This window comes from Elephas maximus, chromosome 24, assembly GCF_024166365.1.
Source record: "Elephas maximus indicus isolate mEleMax1 chromosome 24, mEleMax1 primary haplotype, whole genome shotgun sequence".
Lineage (NCBI taxonomy): Eukaryota > Metazoa > Chordata > Mammalia > Proboscidea > Elephantidae > Elephas > Elephas maximus.
The window spans coordinates 58,481,979-58,507,749 of NC_064842.1; the positions used below are offsets into that span (position 1 = coordinate 58,481,979).

Sequence of the window (25,771 nt, forward strand, 5' to 3'; positions counted from 1 at the left end):
CTTTACAAAATTAAAAGCCTCTATAAAAAAGGGCATATAAGTTAAGTTGAAATAAATGAATGGGATCAAGATGAATCTCAAATACTCCTTAGGAAACCATTTGAAAAAACTGTATCGTGACTTTGAAAATACTCCAAAATTAGTACTGTTTCCAGAGCAAAACAAATTTTCTCCAAATAGCTTCATTACCTTCTGTTGAAACTATATAAGCAGGACAAACATTTCGTGTATTTTTCTACTCAACTTCCCAACAAGTTTTTTCACATTAGTTCTAAGTCATTTAATAACACTACAATGTAGTAGGACTAAAAATAACCCTTAAAAACCCATGTTTTGAAGCTGAAAGATAAGTACACATTTTCTCTACACATGTTTAAGTTTTGCCATAATAAAATGTTAAAAAGTCATGTATTAACTTCAGAAATGTGCCTGGTAAAGAAAAAAAGTAGATAATTTCCTTTATGAAAAGAAGTTTTATAAAAATTTCCTTTAAAGTTTGACTTGGAAAAGAAGATTAGGAGCAGTAATACAATACTGTTTTATAAAACAGAAAAACAAAGCAACTCCCAAAAGCAGTAATAAACCCCATTGTGGACAAAATGTACATAGCTCTTGTAAACTGGTGGGCTGTGATAATTTTGTTCAAATTGAGATAAAACGAGTCCCTCCTCCTTTTTCAAAGAAGATAGCCTGAACTGTCAAACCTCCAAATTTTTTTTTTTTTATAATGATACAGCCTAACAGCTTGTAAAAATGTTGCCAAATTAAGAGTAACACTAAAAATCTTTAAGATTTACTATTTCTTATCCTGAAATTTTGCTTTGACGCATAATGGTCACATCTTCTTGAAATAAATCTATAATAAATAAACAAATAACCCCAAACACTTTGAGAAAGTTCGCTAAAATAAAGCCAGGATGCTTATTATCTTTTCTATTGGCGGCATGAAAATCACTAGAAATTGTACTTTTGTCCTTTTCAAATGATCTGCATTAAAATCATACTTGGTCAAATGATTGATACAGGAGATAAACAAAATTCAGTTTTAAAACCCTCATTACATTTAAATATCAAAGATATTTTTTTTTCCATTAATGATGAGAAGAAACAAGAGATCCGATTTAAGCGATATCTGACATTTATACATTTTCAGTCTCTAACTGGGCTAAAGAATCAAAAGATTAAAAAAATTACAGGTAAAGAACAATCATTTGTGCCTTGTCTAGGTTCATTACAGTAGTTATATACCCAGAAAACCAACAGGAATTCTCAGATACAACGTTGAATAATAGAATTTGGGCAGGCGACTCTTAACATGACTTTTATTTAGGATGTAGTACATGCACATGATGCAGGTAGGAAAAAAGTGTACGAATCCATGCATTAAAGACAAGACTGGTGCTATCGCCAGACGTGCACTGGGCCAATCACGATGTTGCTCCAAGTTTTTAATGGTTTCCATGAAAGTAAGTGTGGAAGCAGAAATGTGCACACATCCCAAAGTATCCTCTTCATTTGGTTTCCTGAGCTTTCTTGGCATTCTGTTTTTCTTTTGCCTAAAAATTAAAGATAGTATGTTACAAATTCTTAAGTCTGTTTTAGATGCTATTATTAATGTAAAATGGGTCTAAGAGGGTATTCTCTAGCTCAAAGACTTGAGATGTATTGTTCACAAGATATCTACAGCATTACATTTTGTAACTTGAGCGCTGCAACAAGCCACTCCTGGACAATTATAGACCTAAGCTTTGCCCTTAATAAGAAAGGGTTATGTTTGGTTTGCAGTTCTTTCTTAAGTTGCAATGTATTATTATAATTGTAATAATTTTAAAAAATATGACTCATTCCATAAAGTCATATTCATTATTTAAAAAAAAATACATTTACATGATATTTGCCCGTTTCTCATTCAAATAAAGTGTAAGAAAAATACTTTGGTTTCAGCATATTTGAATTATGGTTAAATGAGTTTAACATAACAACGGTACTAAAGCGTTATGCATCCTTTGCTGTCAATACTCATAGAATTATTTTATTGTGGTGAATGTATACATAACAAAATATAAGCTATCTCAACAATTTCCACATGTACATTTCAGTGACATGGGTTACATTTTTCAAGTTTTGCATTCTCACTATCCTTTTCCAAATCATTCCACCACTAACATAAACTCAATGCCCCCTAAACAAAACCCCCCCTTTCCTCCACCCTCCCACCTCTGGTAACTACTAATAATCTTTGATTTCTATATATTGCTTATTTCATGTAAGTGAGATCATACAGTATTTGTCCTTTTGTGATTCGACTTATTCAGCACGATGTTTTCAAGGTTTATTCATGCAGTGCCAGGCATCAGAATTCCATTTCTTTATGGCTAATTAGTATTCCATTGTGGTTATATCCCACATTCTCTTTATCCATTCATCTGTTGAGTGGCATTTCAGTTGTTTCCACTTTTTCGCTACTGTGAAAAGTGCTGCAGTGAACATGGTATATGGGTTTCTATCTGCATTCCTGTTTTCACTTCTTCTGTGTATATGCCTAGGACTGGGATTTCTAGATCATACGGTAATTCTATGTTCAACTTTTTGTGGAACTGCCAGACCGTTTTCCATAGTGGCTGCACCATTTCACATTCCCACCAGCAATGGATGAGGGTTCCGGTTTCTCCACAACCTCACCAAAACCTGCTATTTTCCATTTTTTTGATCACTGCCATGCTATTATGGCTGAAGTGGTATCTCATTACAGTTTTGATTTGCATCTAATGTCTAACGGGAACCCTGGTGGCCAAGTGATTAAGAGCTCAGGCTGCTAACCAACAGGGTGGCAGTTCGAATCCACCAGCCCCTCCTTGGAAACACTATGGGGCAGTTCTACTCTGTCCTATAGGGTCACTATGAGTCAGAATCAATTTGACAGCACACACAACAACTTCTAATGACGTTGGTCATCTTTTCCTATACAGGTAGTCCCTGACTTAGAAGGGGATTTGCTCCAATGACTCTGTCATAAGTCAGTTCTGATATGTCAAATACCTCTTTTTTTAGTTTTCATTGTTATTACCTTTTATTATCAGTATCTTCATAAATCTGATCTTTGAACATCCGTGAGTAAACATCTGAGAATAACACCAGCAAATTACACGCTGCAACACTGTATGTGGTACTTATTACTAACGATAAGGTATACACATAAAAAATTTAAAACAAAAAACAACGGATGGCTGAAGTGAGGTTCGTTCTAACTCAAATACGTTGTAGGTCGGGGACTACCTGTACTTGTTGGCCATTTGAATGCCTTCCTTGATGAGATGTCTGTTCAAGTCCTTTGACCATTTTTTGAATGGGTTGTTCGTCTTTGTTGTTAAGTTGAAGAAGTTGTTTATATACTTTGCATATTAGACCCTTATTGGATACATAATTCCCAAAAATGATCTTCCAATCTGTAGGCTATCCTTTCATTTTTTTGATAACGTCCTTTGATGAAAAAAAGTATTTAATTTTTATGAGGTCCCATTTATCTACTGTCTTTCGCTACTTGTGTTTTTGTCAAATCTGAGAATTCATCGGTGAAAACTAGGCCCTGTAGCGATGCCCCAGTATTTTTCTTCTAAGAATTTTGTGGTTTTAGTTTTCACATTTAGGCCCTTGACCCACCTTTAATTGTTTTTTGTGTATGTTGTGAGACACAGATCCCAATTCATTCTTCGGCGTGTGGACATCAATTTTCCCAGCACCATTTATTGAATAGACTCTTCCTTCACCTTTGAATGGATTTAGCACCACTGTCAAAAATCAGTTGACCATAGATGTGTGGATTTATTTCTGGACTCTCCGTTCTACTCCATTGGTCTACTGTATTTTTATACAAATAACGCACGCCTTCTGCGTCTGTTTGCCAACAGCACCCTCCCCCAGTGAGGTATTTTTGTAAGTGAGCTATGTTAATTTTGACGCAGTTATTTGCATGAAAATACAGTATATGCCTGTTATTATACCAGTCCAGGATATTTTAGGAGACCTGGTGGCACACGATGTTTTAATTACTGTGCTGACCTTACTTGTAGTGAAAAAATGTTTTTACATATTATTTCATTTGATCCTCATAAAAAACTGTATAAGATTTAATGCAGCAATTATTTTTTTATTCTTTTCCAGATGAAGAAGCCAAACCTCACAGATGTTATCGAGCTCAATCGAAGTCACACACCTAGTAAACAGTAAAACTTCAATCAGAGGTCAAAAAATACATGTTCTACAGCAGTGCTTTTCAATGTACGTAACAATAATCTGGGACTCCTGTTCAAATGCAGGCTGATTCAGTAAAATGCCTACTATTCTGAATTTCTATCAAACTCCCAGGTGATGACAATTCTGCTTGTCCTTGGACCATACTTTGAGAAGCAAGATTTTAGAGTACTAGAATACAATGTTCTTTCCATTATGCCACTTGGAGAGAAACCAGTAAGTTAGACTCCTGATATTATACAATAAAAGTTTTTTTTTCTTTCAATAAGATACAGAATAAATAGAAAAATTACAATATTTTTTATAACGTATTAGGTAATACAATTACCATACAATAGTAAGACAAGGCTGAGTGTGTGCCGTAGAGTTAATATACTAAGCACAAATGTTTTATGTGTCATATAACAAAATAATAAAATTAACTGCCTGCAAACATAATTTGTAATTTGATGTCTATAGTTTTGCACAGATTAATGCTAAACAAAGAACTTTTCTGTTTTTAAATAATAAAAATACAATTTGATTTCAGACATAATTGAAAGTATGTACTTCTTTCCTTACTGATCTCAAGATACACGTAACAGAATGTTTAGTAAAATTAAACAAGAATATAATTACCGGAGTATGATGTAAGCTTGACAACACAATATAATTAAATGACCAAAGACATACAAGGCAGAGAGTACCCACGTTGTTGTTGCTAGGTGCCATCCAGTTGGTTCCGAATCATAGCAACCCTATGTACAACAGAAGAAAACACTGCCCAGTCCTGCACCATCCTCACAACTGTTGTTATGCTGGAGCCCGTTGTTACAGCCACTGTGTCAATCCATCTTGTGGACAGCCTTCCTCTTCTTCACTGACCCTCTACTTTACCAAGCATGGTGTCCTTCTCCAGGTACTGGTCCCTCCTGAAAACATGTCCCAAGTCTTGATACTCTTACTTGTAAGGGGCCTCCTGGCTGTACTTCTTCCGAACAGATTTGTTTGCTCTTATGGAAGTCCATGGTATATGCAATACTCTTCACCAACACCACAATTCAAAGGCTTCAATTCTTCTTGTCTTCCTTATTCACTGTCCAGCTTTCACATGCGTATGAGGCATCTGAAAATACCATGGCTTGGTTCAGGAGCACCTTAGTCCTTAAACTGACATCTTTGCTTTTTTAACACTTTAAAGAGGTCTTTTGCAGCAGATTTGCCCAATGCAATGTGTCATTTGATTTCTTGACCGCTGCTTCCACAGGTGTTGATTGTGGATGAAGTAAAATGAAATCCTTGACATAGAACTTGTATATAGACTAAGAGGCAGTCATTCAAACAGAACAAGGGAATACTGCACAGTTTAAAAATCAGAACAGTTATACATTAGGGTTGTATCTTTTCACCACACTTACTCAATCTGTATGCTAAGCAAATAATCTGAGAAGCTGGACTACATGAAGAAGAATACAGAATCAGGATTGGAAGAAGACTCATTAACAACCTGTGATATGCAGACGACACAACCTTATGTGCTGAAGGTGAAAAGGACTTGAGGCACTCACTGATGAAGATCAAAGGCTATGGCCTTCAGTACGGATTAAACCAAATCAAAAACCAAACCATTGCTGTCGAACTGATTCATAGGACATAGTAGAACTGCCCCACAGGATTTCCAATGAGCGCCTGGTGGATTCGAACTGCTGATCTTTTGGTTAGCAGCCAAACTCTTAACCACTACACCACCAGGGGTTTCCTAGTATGGATTACACCTCAACATAAAAAAAAAAAAAAAAAAAAATCTTCACTACTGGACCAATAAGCAAAATCATGATAAACAGAGGAAATAATGAAGCTGTCGAGGATTTCACTTTACTTAGAATCACAATCAACACCCATGGAAGCAGTGGTCAAGAAATCAAACAAGGTATTGCATTGGGTAAATCTGCTGCAAAAGACTTCTTTAAAGTGTTACAAAAGCAAAAATGTCACTTTGAGGACTAAGGTGCACCTGAGCCAAGCCACGGTATTTTCAGTTGCCTTATATGCTTGCAAAAAATGGACAATGAACAAAGATCGAAGAAGGATCGATGCATTTGAATTACGGTATTGGTGAAGAATACTGAAAATAGCATGGACTCCCAGAAGAAGAAACAAATCTGTCTTGGAAGAGGTACAGCCAGAATGTTCCTCAGAAGCGAGGACAGTGAGACTTTATCTCACATACTTTGGACGTTATCAAGAAGGGACTACTCCCTGGAGAAGGACATCATGCTTGGTAATGTAGAGGGTCAGGGAAAAAGAGGAAGACCTTCAATGAGATGGATTGACATAGTAGCTCCAACAATGGGCTCAAGCGTAACGACAACTGTGAGGATGGCGCAGGACCAGGCAGTGTTCTGTTCTGTTCTGTTGTTCATAGGGTCACTATGAGTCGGAATCAACTCCACAACACCTAACAACAAGAAACTCTTTCCACACATTGTTTCCTTATCCTACTATCCCTTAAAATTAGAAAGGATTCTAATAATCCATTTCTGAATTTTTCTTAGAAGTATTACTATTAAATAACTATTATTAAATTCATCTTATATATAACTATGAAATCCAATCTTAAATATTTATATATATTCTAGCAATTTTTCAATCTGCTTTACATTTTAACATCGCATTTAAGAGCTGAAAATGATATATATGACACAATGGTACTTTTTTTAAAATAATATGAATAAAAATATACTTGTGCTGATTTGTAATTAAACATTTAATTCCAACCACAGATTTAAAATGCTGTGGATATGAAATTTTAAGTGGCGAAAGGGCTCAACCATCACAACTATTGTGAGGATAACGCAGGATCAGGCAGTGTTTCATTCTGTTGTACACAGGGTCGCTACATTCAGAACCAACTCAGTGGCACCTAACAAGGCTATTTAGTCCCTCGGTGTTACAAATGGTTAAGTGCTGGACTACTACTAAAGATTTATGGTTCAAACCCACCCAGAGCTCCTCGAAAGTAAGGCCAGGCAGTCTACTTATAAAATAAAAAGGTCATAGCCTTGAAAACCCTATGCAGCAGTTCCACTCTGTTCACATGGGGTTGCCATGAGTCAGAATCAACTCAAGAGCAACTAAAAACAACTCAAAGCTATATTCATGTACCTGTGTAGTATAAACAGTTAACACACTGGGCTGCTAACCAAAAGGCTGGAGGTTCAAGTCTACCCAGAGGCACCTCAGGAGAAAAGCCTGGCAATCTACTTCTGAAAAATTAATCACTAAAAACCCTGTGGAGCACAGTTCTACTCTGACACACATGGGGTCAACATGAGTCAGCATCTACTCAATGGCAACTAGTTACTGACATGGAGGAGAAATTACCTGTTCTGTATGCACCAAAGCCCCTCCCTCACTTCCTCCTCCCAGGATAAGAGATATTGCATATACGCACAAAATAAATGTATCTCAATACTGTTTATGTAATATTATTAATTAATGAATAATATAGAGAAATAGACAAAAGCTAAAACCTGTAGCTGTCAAGCTGACTGACTCACAGCAGCCCTGCAGGACAGAGTAGAACTGCCCACAGGGTTTCTACGGGGTGGCTGGTGGATTCAAACTGCCAGCCTTTTGGTTAGCAGCCGAACTCTCAGCCACTACGCCACCAGGGCTAGAAGTTCACTAACTACCCCTCTCAATAAAACAAATGCAAACAAGAGCACGCTGAGTTCGTGTTCCACTACAACCAGGTATTCACATACTGCCACCTTGTGTCCAAATAATGTGAACTAGGCAAATATGATTCTAATGCAAAACTGAAAAGCTCACAAAAATCTCGGGATATTCTGTCATTAAAATCAAATGAGTTATTTCTTTTCCTAACTGGCACAAAAAAATAATATTCACAGACTAATTTTAAAGCAAAATTTATACATTAAAATTCCCCTAAGAACATCTGTCTGCTCGCTAATAACATTTATTTATACCTAAAAGCTGGTACAACATGTCATATGATCTAGTGCAACACTCTATATTGTTATTTTTTGTTTAATATTTTCAATAGAGAAATGTTTCACAGTGTTTCATACAAAGAACACCATGTCTAGGTACTCTGCTAACCAAGCATTTCAAGAACCACAGGAGAGTAATTACTCATCTAAACTTTAAGTATTGGTTTCTCATCTTGGACTTCCTGAAAATTTAATATCCTGAGATACACGAATAGAAAAACCTATGTGGCAAAGAAAACATTGAGTAGTCTTATGCAATAGTTTTTGCCTTTAATGCTAAAAGTCAGGTCACACCTATTTTAGGAACTAGGTAGTAAGATACGTACAAAAATCGCATTAACTCACATCAGTTTTTTTGAATTTAAGATAATATCAAACAGCTGGGTTGAAATGTATCTTTGCTTTGTAAACTTTAAAATTAGTAAGAAAAATATACCTACCATGTATTACGGTCTTTTATCAAAGTGATGCAGTGTCTGCTCAAAGTGCTTCTCAAAATACAGTACACAAACCAGCTGCATTAGAATCACTTGGGGGGATTTATTAAAGATTCTTCCCCCCTATATCAGAGTCTCCGGGATGGGGCCAGGCAGCATGCATTTTAAAGAGTATCCAGGGATGGTCACTTTCAGAAACATTGATTTATAGTGTAAACTTAAAAACAATTTAACTGCATTTCATTTATTCAACAAATCTTTTATTAAGTCCCATCTGTTGAAGAAAAAAAGATCTTAGAAGTTAGATTTTTCCCTCAGTGGAAGGGATCCTAGACCAGGAACAAGAAAATCTATTTCTTAACGCAGCCTGTTTTTTGTGTTTTTCTTTTTTCCCCCTTAATGTCCGTTCTAATTCTACATTTTATGATTTTTAATTCATATTTTTGCTGAATTAAAAAAGGAAAATATCTGTTATTTCAATTATTAACATTAAATCTGTTTTCTGCTTAAAGAAAGGAGAGTATTTTAAACTTTATTTTAATACAACCGAAACGAAAAAACCAAATCCATTGCCGTAGAGTCGATTCCAACTCACAGAGACCCTACAGGACAGAGTAGCACTGCCCCATAGGGTTTCCAAAGCTGTACATCTTTACAGAAGCAGACCACCTCTTCTTTCTCCTGCAGGGCAGTTGGTGTGTTCAAACAGCTGTGCCACAAGATAACCTGAGTTTTTAACACTAAGTATTCTGGAAAACTAGAGAAATGGGACAATTCTTTATTTTTATCTTAAAATAGTTAGATTGAACTAATTCTTATTTAGAATATAAACAACTGGCTAAAGCAAAAAAATAACTAAGTAAGCTTAAAAGAATTTTACTTCTATTCATGCCAAAAAATTACTTCATGTTTTTGGAGAATCTTAACCTAGTTTAAGTATTCACCAATAAAATACTTACCTTTTCTACTAGTGGTATTAACTGCTGGTGTTCGGCTAAAGTCTTTAACAATTCCATTATGAAAGGCAGATAATTATGCTTCCTTCTGATATTTTCAATCTAAAAATAAAACAAACATCAAACCATGCTAAGTATACTTTTCTGCTAATATTTTGAGATTTGTAATTTTTGCATATAACTCAAGACAGAAATGGGATAGAATTTTCCATTCTCATAAGAAAAAAGTATTACAAAAAAATGAGATTCAGTTCCCACAGCAAAGAGACTGATATATCCAAGCATATGGAGAGAGTTTTTTGGATTTGGCTTCCTAGGCTCAGCTTAGCAAATGACAGAGACATTTAAAAGCACAATCTAAGATTACTTATAAATACTTAATTTATGAAAGCAAATATAAGAAGGCCTAAATGATAAAATTAACATTCTTGCTGCACTTACACAAAAAATCAGAATAACCTCAATAAGGCCAGCTTTATTTTGTGAACAAGATTAACCTTTCTTTGAGATATTTTTGATCAAAAGAGGGTAGACTATAGGAAAAAATACCTGCTTCAATGGAAAACTATGGATCTACACACCATCCGGAATTACGTGAATTTAGCCTTTCATTGCTGTTGAGCTATATGACAACACTGTAAGCTAGAAGTGATAGCAATGGAAAATTAATTCTTGTCTGGGGACATGCAAAATATTGCTAACTAATTCTTGTCTATAGACATGCAAATAAAAACATTGTTTGGTCGGAGCTCAAATGACTTCAATTTCTCTCTAAAAAAAAAGGTTTCCACCTACGTGTAAATTCAACATTCCTTTACTTCATATAAATTTGCATTTCTTTGACTTCTTCTAACTGGTTATGATATTTTACTGGTTCCTTCCATTAATTAATGAATTAAATAAAATCTTAACATATGTTCATTTTTTTATCGGTACGAGTCATTTTACATCTTCTTGAACAAAGAATTCTCAAACTGTATAGCACACAAAGATTCTGAGAACTCAGTTTGTGTTTTACTTTAGGCAGATATTAAAAATAGTTTATTACGTAATAGCCCTGCATAGGAGTATATAAATGGTGGGCAGTTGTTTTTTAATATCATGTGAAATGGAACATAAACACTGGAACATTCATCTCTTACTTTCCTGTTTCCATGAACTTGGCCTTTCCCTTTCCCTCTTCCTGAAATGCTCTGGAGCCTGCCTGTCCCCACCGTACCACCTGAAGAAATCCGACCAGTCCAACGTCCATTTATTTTATTTAACAATCGTTCACTGACTGTTAACCATTTTACAAAGCACTATGGTGACACTGTGGTGAGCAATAAAAAAAAAAAAAAACAGTCCTTGCCTTCAAATCAGTTTCAAATGGATAAAAATTCTTTTTGCTGGGACACACGACAAATGACATGAGTACCACATCATACAAAATATGTACAAAAAGTCATACAAAATTCAAAATTCTCACTACTCTTTTCACTTGCACTGAAAAAAACTTATCAGACTGTACGTGAAGGAGAACCACATTATTAAAGACATCCTTAATTTTATATTTGACTCGAAATCTATAAATGTTTGACATAATTAAACAAAACAAAATCACAATTATAAAATAAACCCTAAATAATCTCAAAGCAAAGTAAAACAAATGAACCTAAAAAAATCAAATCAGTAATATAATCTCACAGCAAGAACATTTTTTCAAGTAAATTTAAAACACAGTAATTTGATTGTACATCCAAAATGGGATATATTCTAAGAAAAAAGCAAATAAGAAAAAACTTCTGTAATCATACTGTTCCTGGTATGCTGTTGCTATTGTTATTCTGAATACACACACACACAATACATATATATATATATATACACACAACACACACACATATGCTATACATATACCAAACCAAACCCACTGCCATCGAGTCGATTCCGACACGTAGTGACCCTACAGGACAGGGTAGCACTGCCCTATAGAGTTTCCAAGGAATGCCTGGTGGATTTGAACTGCTGACCTTTTGGTCTTACCCACTACACCACCTAGGTTTCCTATATATATATATACAGCATAAATCAAATAAGTAATTATGTTAATGTTTTCAGGAACCAAGATTTTCAGCTTAAGAGAAGAGACACAAATACTTAATTTCTTCAATTGTAAGGCCCTTTAATCCTAAATTTGAACAGGAAAAATGTGAATTCACATTCTATTTTCTCTTCAAAACGATAAATCTCTCCATTCTGAAAATGCCGAGAAATAATAACCAATCAGCAGGAACAAGCATCCTGAGCACCCAGATAAAAACCAAAAACCAAACCCGTTGCCATCAAGTTGATTCTGACTCATACACAGCAAGCCTACAGGACAGGGCAGAACTGTCCCGTAGGGTTTACAAGGAGCAGCTGGCAGATTCAAACTGCCAAACTTTTGGTTAGCGGCCTAGCTCTTAACCACTGCATCACCAGGGCCCCAAGCACTCAGATAGTGATCTCTAAATATCATTTTCCAGTAAAAAGAAGCAAGGTTTCTTAAGAAAAATAGGCTAGTTCCAAGTCTGAGGTACGAAATGTACAAGACGAGCCTAAAACACTTTGTCATATTAGACAGCGAAGAAGCTATCAAAGACTATGGGGGTCATAACAAAAGGATTTGTAAGACAACCTGAAGAGGTTCCCAATGGCCAAAGGTAGGAAAATTTGAGTATCAATAAGAATAGCTGCAGTGAACTGAAGCATCAAATAGGTTAAAAATTTGTTTGTAGTAATGCTTAAAAAAAATTTAAATAGAAAAGAAGAAATCTCACTAGTTACCTTTGTAGAGTGCCAGAGAATCAACTCATTATTCTGAAACCGATAAACGATGGAGAAAAACAATCAAGCATTTTTAAAATATACCTTCCTGTCAAAAAGTTCTCTATTTTAAAACATTAAATGAATAACTTTTTAAGAAATAACATACCTTATATCTTTTTAATTTTTGTACTTCTTCTTCAATAAGCATCTGATTTTTGGCAACCTCTGACTGAATAGCACTTAACATATTATTACCCTGATCAGTATCCATGGGTTCCTCCTTAGGGAGAAAAAAAATACAGCACACCCTAATGATTGTGTTAAAATGATAAACAGTATGAATATGTTCAAATTTCCACTCTTAATACCGGTGACAGAATATCAGCCTAATGGCATCAACACTAAAAGATAAAAGCACTAATACTTAATATTTCTATTTTCTATAATAATACATATGAATTTTGTGTCTGGGTGCTTTAGGTGAAAGTTTAAACAGCAAATTAATTTCTCATTCAACAATTAGTACAAGAATTGTTTTGTGACATTGGTTGCAATCCCCGCGATGTGGCAACACTCTCCCCTTCTCCATCCTAGGTTCCCTGTTTCCATTCGTCCCATTTTCCTGTCTCTTCCTGCCTTCTCATCTTTGCTTTTGTGCAGGTGTGCCTATTTGGTCTCATATACATGACTGAACTACAAAGCATGTTCCTCACACGTCTAATCTTTGGTGGTGGCGAAGAATATTGAACATACCATGGACTGCTGAAAGAACGAGCAAATCTGTCTTGGAAAAAGTACAACCAGAAAGTTTCTTAGAAGTAATAACGCCAAGACTACATCTCACATGCTTTGGACATGTAATCAGGAGGGATCAGTCCCTGGAGAAGGATACCATGTTTGGTAAAGTAGAGGGTCGGTGAAAAAGAGGAAGACCCTCAACAAGATGGACTGACAAGTGGCTGCAACAATGGGCTGAAGCAGCAACAATTGTGAAGATGATGCAGGACCGGGCAGTGTTTCATTCTGTTGTGCACAGGGTCTCTGTGATTTGGAACCAACTCCATGGCACCTAACAACAACAATCTTTGGCTGAAGGGTGAACTTCGGGAGTGACTTCAGTTCTAAGTTAAAAAGGAGTCTGGGGGACACAATCTCGGGGTTCCTCCAATCTATGTCAGACCAGTAAATCTGGTCTTTTTGTGTATGTGTGTGCATTTGAATGGCGCTCTACATTCTTCTCCTGCTCTGTCCGGGATCCTTTATTGTGGTCTCTGTCAGAACAGAATACCTATGAATTTTCACCTAAAGAAAACTATATTTTAATCTATTATATTGCTATAATCTTCTATTCAGCTATAAAATAAATTTGCTTAAGTATACTCTTAAGAAAATGTAATCAAAGGTGTGTGTAAAAAAGCTATTTGTCTATATTTCTAATTCTTTAATCATATTTACTACAGGAAAATATTTAATCACAAAGACTAGTAAACAATTACATGTGAATCTAACCGTATCCAATAAATTCTTGGAAAAATACATTCTAACTTGCTTAATTGTATAATGAAGTCACAGTAAATAGTTTACATAGCTATTAATTGCTAACATACTATGTGTCAGTAACCACCTAAAGCTGTTTAAATATATTACCTCATTGAATCCTCACAACAGCCTCAAGCACTCAGATAGTCATCTCTAAATATCACTTTTTACATGAAGGAACTGAGGCATAGTGAAATACACCCAAATTTACATATTTACTAAGCGGGAAAGCCAGGAACTAAATCTAAGCTATCTGCCTCCAAAGTCTATAAATTACCACTCAGGACACTTGATTAACTCTACAGTATAAAAAAAAAACCTAAAACTTTTCCAGAGAAAATTACTAAGCTACAACTTTTGACTTAATAGCATGGCCACAAACCTCGGCAAGCTGTCTCTGTAATTCTGCTATCTTCTGTTCATATATCATTTTTCTGTCAGACACAATGGCCATTAAGTTAAATCGAATTTCACCTTCACTGTACCTAAAAAAAAAAAAAAAAGTCACTTTAAAGTTTACAATGTAATAAAGAATTGTAAAACTATTTATAATTAAGATAATCCATTAGGATATTCCATAATTCTCCTCTGGGATAAACAAAAATATATCAATTGGCTAACAATAAAAATTGACTTTTTTTTAAAAAGCTTCTCATATTTGATAGAGTACAACTGCAGGGAAAAAAATTAGCTAAATTTCATCAATCACAAATATTTTTAAATGCTCTAAAGTGATGTTAATTTTTCTTAAAACATTTGAAATAACAAGTATTTTCACCAGTGTGTCTATGTTTACGAGAAATATGGTAACTATCATTTACTTAAGATCTCAGAGAAAACAACCCAACAAAGAGCCCACATCTGTTGGACTAATTATAACGGCATCTTGATGGTAGTTAATTATATTCCTTATTATACATTTTCTCCAAGTCATGATTAATTTCTGTTTTTATTAATACTGCTTTTTGCTACGTAGCCTGTTGTGAATTTTCTGAATGCTATCTGATTTCCACTATTCTGGTATCAATGAAAACATTCAGCATAAGCTTGTTTATGGTAAGGACTGAATTTTAAAAATTACCCATAAGATACACATGTCATTTAATCATGATGAAAATATATAGAAAATGTAAGCCATTTCTATATTATTTCATCTCTAGAAGTTTCTCATACATAGTTAATTCACTGCAAGAATACGCCCCACTATAATGCTTTGAACTATGTAAAAATGTTTTTAAAACTCTACTTGTGGGACTTCTATTTCCCTATTCTTCCCAGTAAGTACAGCTAAAAACCCTGGACATTACATACATACATATAAATTTAAGACTCTGAAAGGCAGGCAAGCTGAGGAGTTCATGACCCAAGGAATGTCACAGTAGTGAATTGACTGGAATGTCTTTTTGCCTCATATACAGCAGACATGGAGCTGAAGAAGCCAGCAACCCATAAATGCCAAGAGGTGCAAGTAAAAAAAAGGAAAAAAGCCTAAGGACTAGGAAAGGGACAGCCTCACAAGACAGAAGACTTTTACACAATAACCACTCTGCTGTTGGCAAACACAACAAAAAAAAAATGAGGCCCCACACCAGCAAAGGCTGTGTGGGAAGCACAGACTCGACCTCCGCTAGACTGTAAAGAGATGCCTTAATGGTCCATCTAGCTGGCATCCTAGGAGGCTCAGTAGGGAGCTAGGACTTTCACCCCTGCCTTGTGGTCATAACAACACCCCCTTGCGGTATCAGTAGAGACGAAGTGGAAAGTCATAACTGTCGCTATCATCCGGCAGTAACAAAGCCTCCCCCACTGCACTGTCAGTGGAGGCCGTGTGGAGAGCAATAAGGAGACATTCTTACCACTCTCAGCTAGGCGCATACCAGTGGGGGCCTAGAGGGGAGCCAGAACTTCCGCTCCTGCACAGCAGCAGTGTTCATGGAGACTAAGTAATGGTCCTGAATTCTACTCCCACCTGGCAATAACAGGGCAGCACCCCCTTTTTCCCTAGCTGGAGTGATAGCCATGGAAACTAGCTAAACCAAAAGCTTTAGGTAAGATTGAAAGTCTCGTAACACACAAAATGTCCAGATTCCAATCAATAATCACTTGTCATATTAAAAACCATGAAAATCTCAACTTGAATGAAAATGATACTCAATAGATGCCAACATCAAGATTTATGAGAATTATGGCAAAGATTTTAGGAAAACCATCATAAAAATGCTTCAATGAGCAATTACGAACACACTTGAAACAAATGAAAAAATAGAAATAGAAGAAATTTTAAAAAATGGAAATTTCAAAAGTGAAATACACAATAGACAAAATAAAAAAATTCTATGGATAGGTTCAACAGCCGAATAGAAAGAGAAAACAGCACTGAACTGGAAGATAGAACAATAGAAACAACCCAATCTGAACAGAGAGAAAATAGACTGGGGGAAAAAAACACCAGCGCTAACATTCACACCACTGTAGTCCTGGAAAGAGAGGAGAAAGAGGGTGAAGTTGAAAGACTACAAAAACAATAGCTAAAACTTCCCAAATTTAAGAACATGAACATATGGATTCCAGAACAGAGCAAACCTCAAACAGGATAACACCAAAGAAATTCACACCAAGACACATCATAAACTTCTGAAAACTAAAAACAGAAGAAATCATGAAAGGAGCAAGAGACAAACTGCATACCCATAAGGGAAAAACAACTTGAATGACAGTAGATTTCTCATCAAGAAACCGTGGAGGCAAAAAGGAAGTGGCACAACATTGTGCAAGTGCTAAAAGGCTGTCAACCCAGAATTCTATACCCAGTGACAATATACTTCAGAAGTAAAAGTAAAATCAAGACAATCTCAGAAGAAGGAAAACTAAGTGAATCTGTCACCAGAAGACCTATGCTAAAAGAAATTCTCTAAAGAGAAAGGAAGTGAAAAAGAAGGAATTCTAGAACATCAGGAAGGAAGAAAAAAACAATGAAAAGGTAAAAATATGTAAATACATTTTCCTTCTCCCCTTGAATTTTCTAAATTATGTTTAACGGCTGAAGCAAAAAATATATATAACACTGATGTGGTCCTAAATGTATGTAAAATAATTACTTAAGGCAATTATAAACAGGGGCGGGTAAAAGTACATAAAGGGAGGTAACGTTTCTACATTTCACTCAAACTGGTAAATGTTGACAGCAGTAGACTGTGATAAGTTAGAGAAACTAAAAAAGCTATACAAGAAATATACTCAAACACACCAGACAGGACAAGGATGCCCTTCTAGCACCACTCCTATTTTACACTGTATTGGAAGTCCTAGCTAGAGCAGTAAGGCAAGAAAGAGAAATAAAGGGCATCCAGATTGGTAATGGAGAAGTTAAACTCTATTTGTGGATAATATGATACTATACATAGAAAACCCAAAAGACTCCACAAGAAAACTATTGGAACTAAAAGAAAGATTCAGCAGAGAAGCAGGACATATAAGACAAACATAGAAAAGTCAGTTGGATTCCTATACACCAATAAAGAGAACGATGAAAAGGAAATCAGGAAAATAATACCACTTATGATAGCCCCTAAAAAAAATAAAATACTTGCGAATAAATCTAACTAGAGAGGTAAAAGACCTATACAAAGAAAACTACAAAACGCGACTGCAAGAAACCAAAAGAGATCTACATAAATGGGAAAACATACCATGCTCACGGATAGGTAGACTCAACATTGTGCAAACAACAATTCTATCCAAAACAATTTACAAATACAATGCAATCCTGACCCTAATACCAACAGCATTTTTTAAAGAGATGGAAAACTAATCGATAATTTTCTGTGGAAACAGAAGAAGCCCTAGATAAGTAAAGCACTACTGAAGAAGAAGAACAAAGTAGGAAGACTCGCATTACCTGAACGCAGAACCTACTATACAGCTATAGTAGTCAAAACAGCCTGGTACTGGTACAATGACAGGTACATTGACCAATGGAACAGAACTGAGAACCCAATAATATAATTGCCTTAAATAAATCCATTCACCTATGGTCACCCGATCTTCAACAAGGGCCCAAAGTCCATCAGATGGGGAAAAGACAGCCTTTTTAACAAACGGTCCTAGCAAAACTGGATGTCCATCTGCAAAAAAATGGAACAGGACCCAGAGCTCACACCATATACAAAAACTAACTCGAAATGGATCAAAGACCTAAATATAAAGCCAAAAACTATGAAGTTCATAAAAGATAGGATCAACACTAAAGGCCCTAATACACAGAATTAACAGGATACAAACCACAACCAACAATGCACAAGCTCCAGAGGATAAGCTAGATAACTGGCATCTTCTAAAAATTAAACACTTATGCTCATCAAAAGGCTTCACTGCAAGAGTAAAATGAAAACCTACAGACTGGAAAAAAAATTTTTGGCTATTACAAATGAGACAAAGTTCTAATCTCTAAAATCTAAAAGAAAACCCAACACCTCTACAACAAAAAGACAAATAATCCAATTAAAACATGGGCAAAGGAAATGAACAGACATTTCACCAAAGAAGACATTCAAGTGGCCAACAGACATATGAGGAAATGCTCACAATCTCTAGCCATCAGAGAAATGCAAATCAAAACCACAATGAGATACCACAACACCCCAGCATTACTGGCACGAATCAATAAAACAGAAAGTAACAAATGTTGGAGAGGCTGAGGGGAGACTGGCACTCTTATGCACTGCTGGTGGGAATGCAAAATGATACAACCATTTTGGAAAACGATATGGCACTTCTTAGCAAGCTAGAAATAGAAATACCATATGATCCACCAATCCCACTTCTAGGAATATATCCTAGAGAAACGAGTCGTCACACGAACAGATATATGCACGTCCATGTTCGTTGCAGTATTGTTCACAATAGCTAAAAGATGGAAACAACCTAGACGCCCATCAACAGATGAATGGATAAACTGTGGCACATACACACAATGGAGTATTACGCATCTCATAACATGGAGGAATCCGGAGGGCACTGCACTGAGTGAAAAAAGTCAATCACAAAAGGACAAAAATGTATGAGACCACTACTATGAAAACTCATGAAAAGGTTTACATACAAAAAGAAACAATCTTTGATGGTTACAACGGAGAGGAGGAGTGGGGATGAAAAAACACTTAATAGACAACAGGTAAGTGGAAACTTTGGTGAAGGGTAAGACAGTACACAATACTGGGAACGCCAGCACAACCTGTACAAGGCAAGACCGTGAAAGCTCCACAGACACATCCAAACCCCCTGAGGGACTGAATTGCTGGGCTGAGGGCTATGGGGACCGTGGTCTCGGGAAACATCTAGCTTAACTGGCATGACATAGTTTGTAAAGAATATGTTCTACATTCTACTTTGATGAATAGCATCTGGGTTCTTAAAAGCCTGTTAGCAGCCACCTAGGATACTCCACTGGTCTCACCCCTTCGGGAGCACGGAAGAATGACGAAAACTAAAGATACAAGGGAAAGATTAGTCCAAAGGACTAATGGAACACATCTACCATAGCCTTCACCAGACTGAGTCCAGTAAAACTAGATGCTGCCCGGCTACCACCACTGACTGCTCTGACAGGGATCACAATAGAGGGTCCCAAACAGAGCTGGAGAAAAACGTAGAACAAAATTCTAACTCAAAAAGACGACCAGGCTTGCTGGCCTGACAGAGACTGGAAAAACCCTGAGAGTATGGCCTCCGGACACCCTTTCAGCTCAGTAATGAGGTCATTCCTGAGGTTCACCCTTCAGCCAAAGACTGAACAGACCCATGGAACAAAACAAGCCTAAGGGACGTATCAGCACTGGGGCAGCAACTGGAAGGCAGGAGGGAATAAGAAAGCTGGTAATAGGGAACTCAGCGTTGAGAAGCGAGAGTGCTGAATGTTGTGGGGTTGTTAGCCAATGTCATAGAACAATGTGGATACTAACTGTTTGATGGACACTAGTTTGTCCTATAAACCTTCATCTAAAGTATAATTAAAAAAAAAAAAACATTTATAGATAAAAGGGAATTCTAAAAATGTTCGAGTAACCCACAGGAAGGCAAAAGAAGGCACAGAAACAAAAGTTAGAGAGAACAAAGAGAAAACAATAAAATAGCAGACTTAAACTATAACACAGAAATAATTACATAATTTTACATGTAATTTTACATATACATTTCATATATATAAATATACACATACCCAAATGTAAACGGTCTAAATATACCAAAAAGATAGAAATTGGCAGAGTGAATTAAAAAACAAGACACAATCTCTTCTGCCTACAAGAAGCTCATTTCAAATACAATGATATGACTGAGACCAGACCAGACCCAGTGCCGTTGAGTCGACTCTGACTCACAGCGACCCTACAGGGCAGAGTAGAACCGCCCCGTAGAGTTTCCAAGGAGCACCTGGCGGATTTGAACTGCCGACCCTTTGGTTAACAGCCGTAGCACTTAACCACTACACCACCAGGGTTTCCAATAATGATATAGGTAGATTAAAAATAAAAGGATGAAAAAAGATGTATCCCGCATACATTACTCAAAAGAAAGCAGGAGTACCAGATAAATTAAAATTGGGGCAAAGAACATGTCCAGAGGCAGAGAGGTACATTTCATAATGATAAAAGGATCAATCCACGAAGAAGAAACATGTATGCACCAAAGAACAGATAGGCTGTTTGCAAAGTGGCTCCAACAATGGGCTCAAGCATAACAATAACTGTGGGGATGGCACAGGGTCACTATGAGTCAGAACCAACTTGATGGCACCTAACAAAAACAACAAACAACAGAGCTGCAAAATATGTGAAGCAAACACTGATATGGAGGAGAAATAAATCCAAAACTGCCCCTATTTGCAAATGACATGATTGTCTATGTAGAAAATGTCAAGGAATCTATAAAAAAAACTCCTCAAGTTGGTGGATGAGTTCAGCAAGGCCAAAGGATGCAAGGTAAAGATGAAAAAGAAAGAAAATTAATTGTATTTCTATATACTAGCAATAATGAAAATCAAAACTGAAAATACAATACCATTTGTATCACTCAAAAAAATACAAAGTGCTTGGATGTAAATCTGACAAAACGTGTACAGCACTTATATAGTAAAAAAGTGGAAACTACAAAATGCTAATGAAAGAAATCAAAGAATATCATAATAAACAGACATACCGTGTTCATGGATTGGAAGATTGAACATAACAAAGATGTCAATTCTCCCCAAATTGGTGTAAAAGTTTAAGCCAATTTCTATCAAAATCCCACCAAGAACTATTATAAACAAATTTTTACACTAAAATTCATATGGAAAGACAGAGGAACTAGAATAGCTAAAACAATTCTGGGAAAAAAAAAGAATAAAGGGGGAAGAATCAGTCTGTCTGATTTCAGGACTTACAGCGACAGTAATGATTGTGTAGTACTGGCAAAGGGACAGACACAGATCTATGGAACAGAATTATGAATCCAGAAATAGACCCACACAAATATGCCTGACTGATGTTTTACTGGGTGCAAGAGCAACTAAGTGGAGGAAAAATAGTCCTTTCAACAAATGGTGCTAGCATAATTAGATGTCCCAGTACTTAAGCAAAAAAAATGAGCCTTGACTTAAACTTCATACCTTGTACAAAAACTAACTCAAAATGGATCACAAACTTAAATGTAAAATGCTACACTTTAAATCTTTTAGAAAAGAACATACAAGAATATCTTAGGCTCTAGGGCTAGGCAGAGAAATCTTAGACTTGACAACAAAAACACGATTTATAGAGGGAAAAGCTGATGAGCTGAACCATGTCAGGATTAAGAACTTTTGCTCTATTAATGTTATGCCAAAGATCATGTTGGGAGGAAAAGGCCATAGGCTACAGATGGGAAAAATATTTGCAATTAGTCCAAAGAAGAACTAGTATCTAGGATATGTAAATATGTTCAGAGTTTAACAGTAAAAATAAATAAATATATAAATAATCTAATTAGAAAATGGGCAAGAGACATAAAAGACATTCAATATCCTTAGTTGGTCATTAAAAAAAAAAAAAACATTGCCATCTAATCAATTCTGACTCATAGCGACCCCATAGGACAGAGCAGAACTGTCCCATAGAGTTCCTAGGGAGCGCCTGGTGGATTTGAACTGCTGACCTTTTGGTTAGCAGCCATACCTCTTAAACACTACACCACCAGAGTTTCCAGTTAGTCATTAGGGAGATGCAAATTAAAACCATAATGAAATATTACTACATACCTATCAGAATGACTACAGTAAAAAGTAGTGACAATACCAGATGCCAGCAAGGATGCAGAAAAACTGCATCAATCATATATTGCTGGTGGGAATGTAAAACAGTACCACCACTCTGGAAAAGTCTGGCATTTTCTTTAAAAAAAAAAAACACTAAACACGCATCTACCATATGACCCAGCAACAGCATTTTTGGGCATTTATCCCAGAGACATAAAAACTTACATTCACACAAAAATCTGCACACAAAGTTTTATAGCACCTTTATTTGCAAAAGCCAAAAAGCGGAAACTACCCAGATATCATTCAACAGGTGATGGACATCAGTGGAACAAATTATGGTACATCTACACCATGGAATACTACCCATTAATTAAAAAGAATGAACTGTTGATACGAATAAACAATCTGGATGAATTTCCAGAGAATTAAGCTGAGTGAAAAAAGCCAATCCCAAAAGGCTGCACAGTGTATGATCCCATTTATATAACATTCTTTGTCAAAAACTATAGAACGAACTAGAAAACAGATTAGTCATTGTCAGGGATTAAGGACAAGGGGGGCAGCAAGAACAGGGGAGGAGGTAAGGCTATAAAAAGGCAACACGAAGGATCCTTTTGATGATGGAACGTCTCTGTATCTTGACTGTATCAGTATCAACACCCTGGCTGTCATATTGCACTACAGTTTTGCAAGATGTTACTTTACCACTGCAGAAAATTGGGCACAGTGTTCACAGGATCTCTCTGTATTATTTCTTACTACTACATGTGAATATATAATTATCACAAAATAAAAAGCTTAATAAAAATAGATGCTAAAAAACTACAAAATATCTGTGCAAATATCTAACATAATAGAGATCTACATGTTTAACTTCTCTGAAGACAAGAGTTCATGTTACTAAAATTTAGAGCTTTCCCGAAACAGAAATGTATTATTCCTAAACACATTAATCCAATCAAAATGAGTCAATAAGCATTGCTTAAAATAGAATAAATGCATTAAAAATGCTTAAAAACCAGAAGGTCACACCAATGAGACTAGCTGAGCATTTACTTTTGTATCCTTTTTTCTATAACTGGCCTCACGGCGCTGATCCAGTCATCTTGATTGCATGCCCCTAGAAAGAAATTTAAAAACACTTAAATAAAAATAAGAAAAATCAACATTGAAATTATCAATAGTTTGTCTCGAAATATCTCTCTGTACAAATATTTTAGCAAATGCAGAAAAAGAAAAATCTTTTTAGCATAACTATGTTAAGCTTCAATTCTAATTTTCTTGGTAACGGTGAAAGGCGAGAATATGATCATAATTTGCATTGCCACATTATTGCGTCACTTAGTAGATGCTGAACAAATGTTTGAGAAGGTAATGAATCGGTGAGTTATCTCATTTAAATTTACAAACCCGTGAGACAGTAACTACCCTGATTTTACAAATGATGAAACTGAAGGCTAAGAAAAACCAGCTCACATGTTAGTAGCGAAATAAGGACTCAACCCATATATGTCTGATTCCCATGTTCATAATTATAAAAATCTGAAATCCATGTGTAATGCAAAACTAACTTTACCTAGCACTTTAGCCCCCTCCCTTTTTTTTACCATAAATTTTAGCATAGCCACCAACTATATAATCTTTGATTTCTTTATGTATGATGTTTCTAATGAAAAGAACATGGCTGACTAGATAGAAGCCAAGAGAGAAAACAAAGAGATCAAATCAACCACCATACTAGGGAAAACCAGCTTCTACAGGATTGAAAGAACATTCTTCTAATTTTCTTTTAAACAAACAAAAAAAACCCAAACCCACTGCCATCAAGTCAATTCTAACTCATAGCAACCCTATATGACAGAGCAGAACTGCCCTACAGAGTTTCCAAGGAGCAGCTGGTGGATCTGAACTGCTGACCTTTAACCACTGTGCCACCAGGGTTCCAATGTTCTTTAACAGATATAGAAAAGTATTTTTTTTTTTTAGAGGCAACATGCAAATCTGCATCAGATAAGCTATACTGGCTTAATATATGAGGCATAGTCAAAAAGTACAAACCAAATGAACCAATGTTAATTTTTTTTAATCTAGAAGTATAAAGTTATATGAGCAGCATATAACAACATTAAAAAAAACAACATCGGATTCAATTAAAACAAGTTTTATAAACTTAAAAACAAACCTAATTTAAAAGTAAGAAAACTTAATGAGGTCAAAATAAAGGGTTAAAATTCTTCTGTGGGCCTATTATCCCAGGCCAATTTTAGAACCACAGACTAGTCCCAGTCTTGAGAAGCATTTACTACTTTTGCTCAAGGTTAGAGACAAGGCAGGTCAGAACAAATCCACTCTCCGGCACAAAAGACAGCACATGAGCACCTTATCTAAATAGAAACTTCGAGGGAAAATACTTTTGTGGACAATTAGATTGTTAAGCACTGAATTCAGGTGATTCTGAAAGATCCAATTCCCCCTCCGAAAATATTTTAATATAAGATAAAATGCTTGATATCTGTTACCAACAGGTTAAAAATCACAGGACTATTTTTTAAGTTGATTTAAGAAACAGTAGTTTTTAAAAGTTAACTAAAAAAAACACATATGTAATCTATAAGTTAAAAAATATTTTCTCTTAGAAAAAAATGAAAGGTCTCAATTGAACTACAGCAGTCAACATGACTTCCTGTAAGTTATTTCATTACATAGAGTGTTGAAGAACGTAAGGCCTTCGTGATTTAGACTACCTTGGGGTTACCTTTCCCTCCAAAAGTTAAGCAGCACTGTGACTAAAATGAAGGGGAACACCCAAATTTTTCTTACTTGTCAAAAGTGAAATACCAGGACATCTACAAATTTTGTTACATATTAAATTTATTTCGTGAGCAGCACAGAGGAATGAGATTACCTAAATCAATTGGTCCTTCTCTTAATCCATCTAATTCATACAGTCTTCCATTAACAGGAACGTAACTGACAAAATGAAAAGCATCTTCTTCTTTTGCTGACGTCTTTGCATCAAATTCAAACATTTGCTGTCTACAGTGGAAAAAAAAGAAAAGAAACAGTACTGGTTGTTGCTGTCAACTCCGCTCTTGACTCATGGCAACCCCATGCACAAAGGATCAGCCTGTCGTGATTCACAGGGTTTTCACTTCTGATATTTGAAAGCAGATCACCAGGCCTTTCCTCCTCTCTGTCTTATTTTGGAAGCTCTGCTGGAGCATGCTCAGCATCATAGCCACACTCGAGCCTCCGCTGACAGGTGGGCGGTGGCTCCACTCTAGGTGCTCTGGCCAGTGTTCACACCTAAGTGTCCTGCACGGAAGGGGAGACTTCTACCTCTGAACCACTACCGCCCTCGAGCAGTATTTATTTAATGTAAAGCCTCTTTACCTGGCAAAACTGTTGTGAACTTGTCGAATCACATCTGAATTGCTCAGTGCCAAACCTTTCATCTACAATAATAATTTTAAAAAGAAGAACATATTAAAATAAGAACTATCACAAATAGAGCATTTTAGGAATAAGATG

The 25,771-nt window shown here is 36.0% G+C and overlaps 1 protein-coding gene across 5 annotated transcripts in view; it reads right to left on the reverse strand.

Annotated features, from left to right (window-relative positions):
• Nucleotides 1-1,305: 1,305 nt before the first annotated feature.
• UCHL5 (ubiquitin C-terminal hydrolase L5) overlaps nt 1,306-25,771 on the reverse strand; it is a 63,153-nt gene continuing 38,687 nt past the window's right edge. For 3 of the 5 annotated variants that reach the window (XM_049867954.1, XM_049867955.1, XM_049867952.1), the window contains exons 5-11: nt 25,634-25,695; nt 25,146-25,276; nt 23,297-23,360; nt 14,351-14,453; nt 12,596-12,709; nt 9,643-9,741; nt 1,306-1,556 (exon numbers count right to left, since the gene is read on the reverse strand). In XM_049867954.1, the coding sequence (XP_049723911.1) occupies nt 1,512-1,556; nt 9,643-9,741; nt 12,596-12,709; nt 14,351-14,453; nt 23,297-23,360; nt 25,146-25,276; nt 25,634-25,695 (618 nt within the window). In that variant the 3' untranslated portion in view covers nt 1,306-1,511. The remainder of the gene's footprint in view (nt 1,557-9,642; nt 9,742-12,595; nt 12,710-14,350; nt 14,454-23,296; nt 23,361-25,145; nt 25,277-25,633; nt 25,696-25,771) is intronic. The other 2 variants (XM_049867956.1, XM_049867953.1) reach the window with 1 other exon arrangement.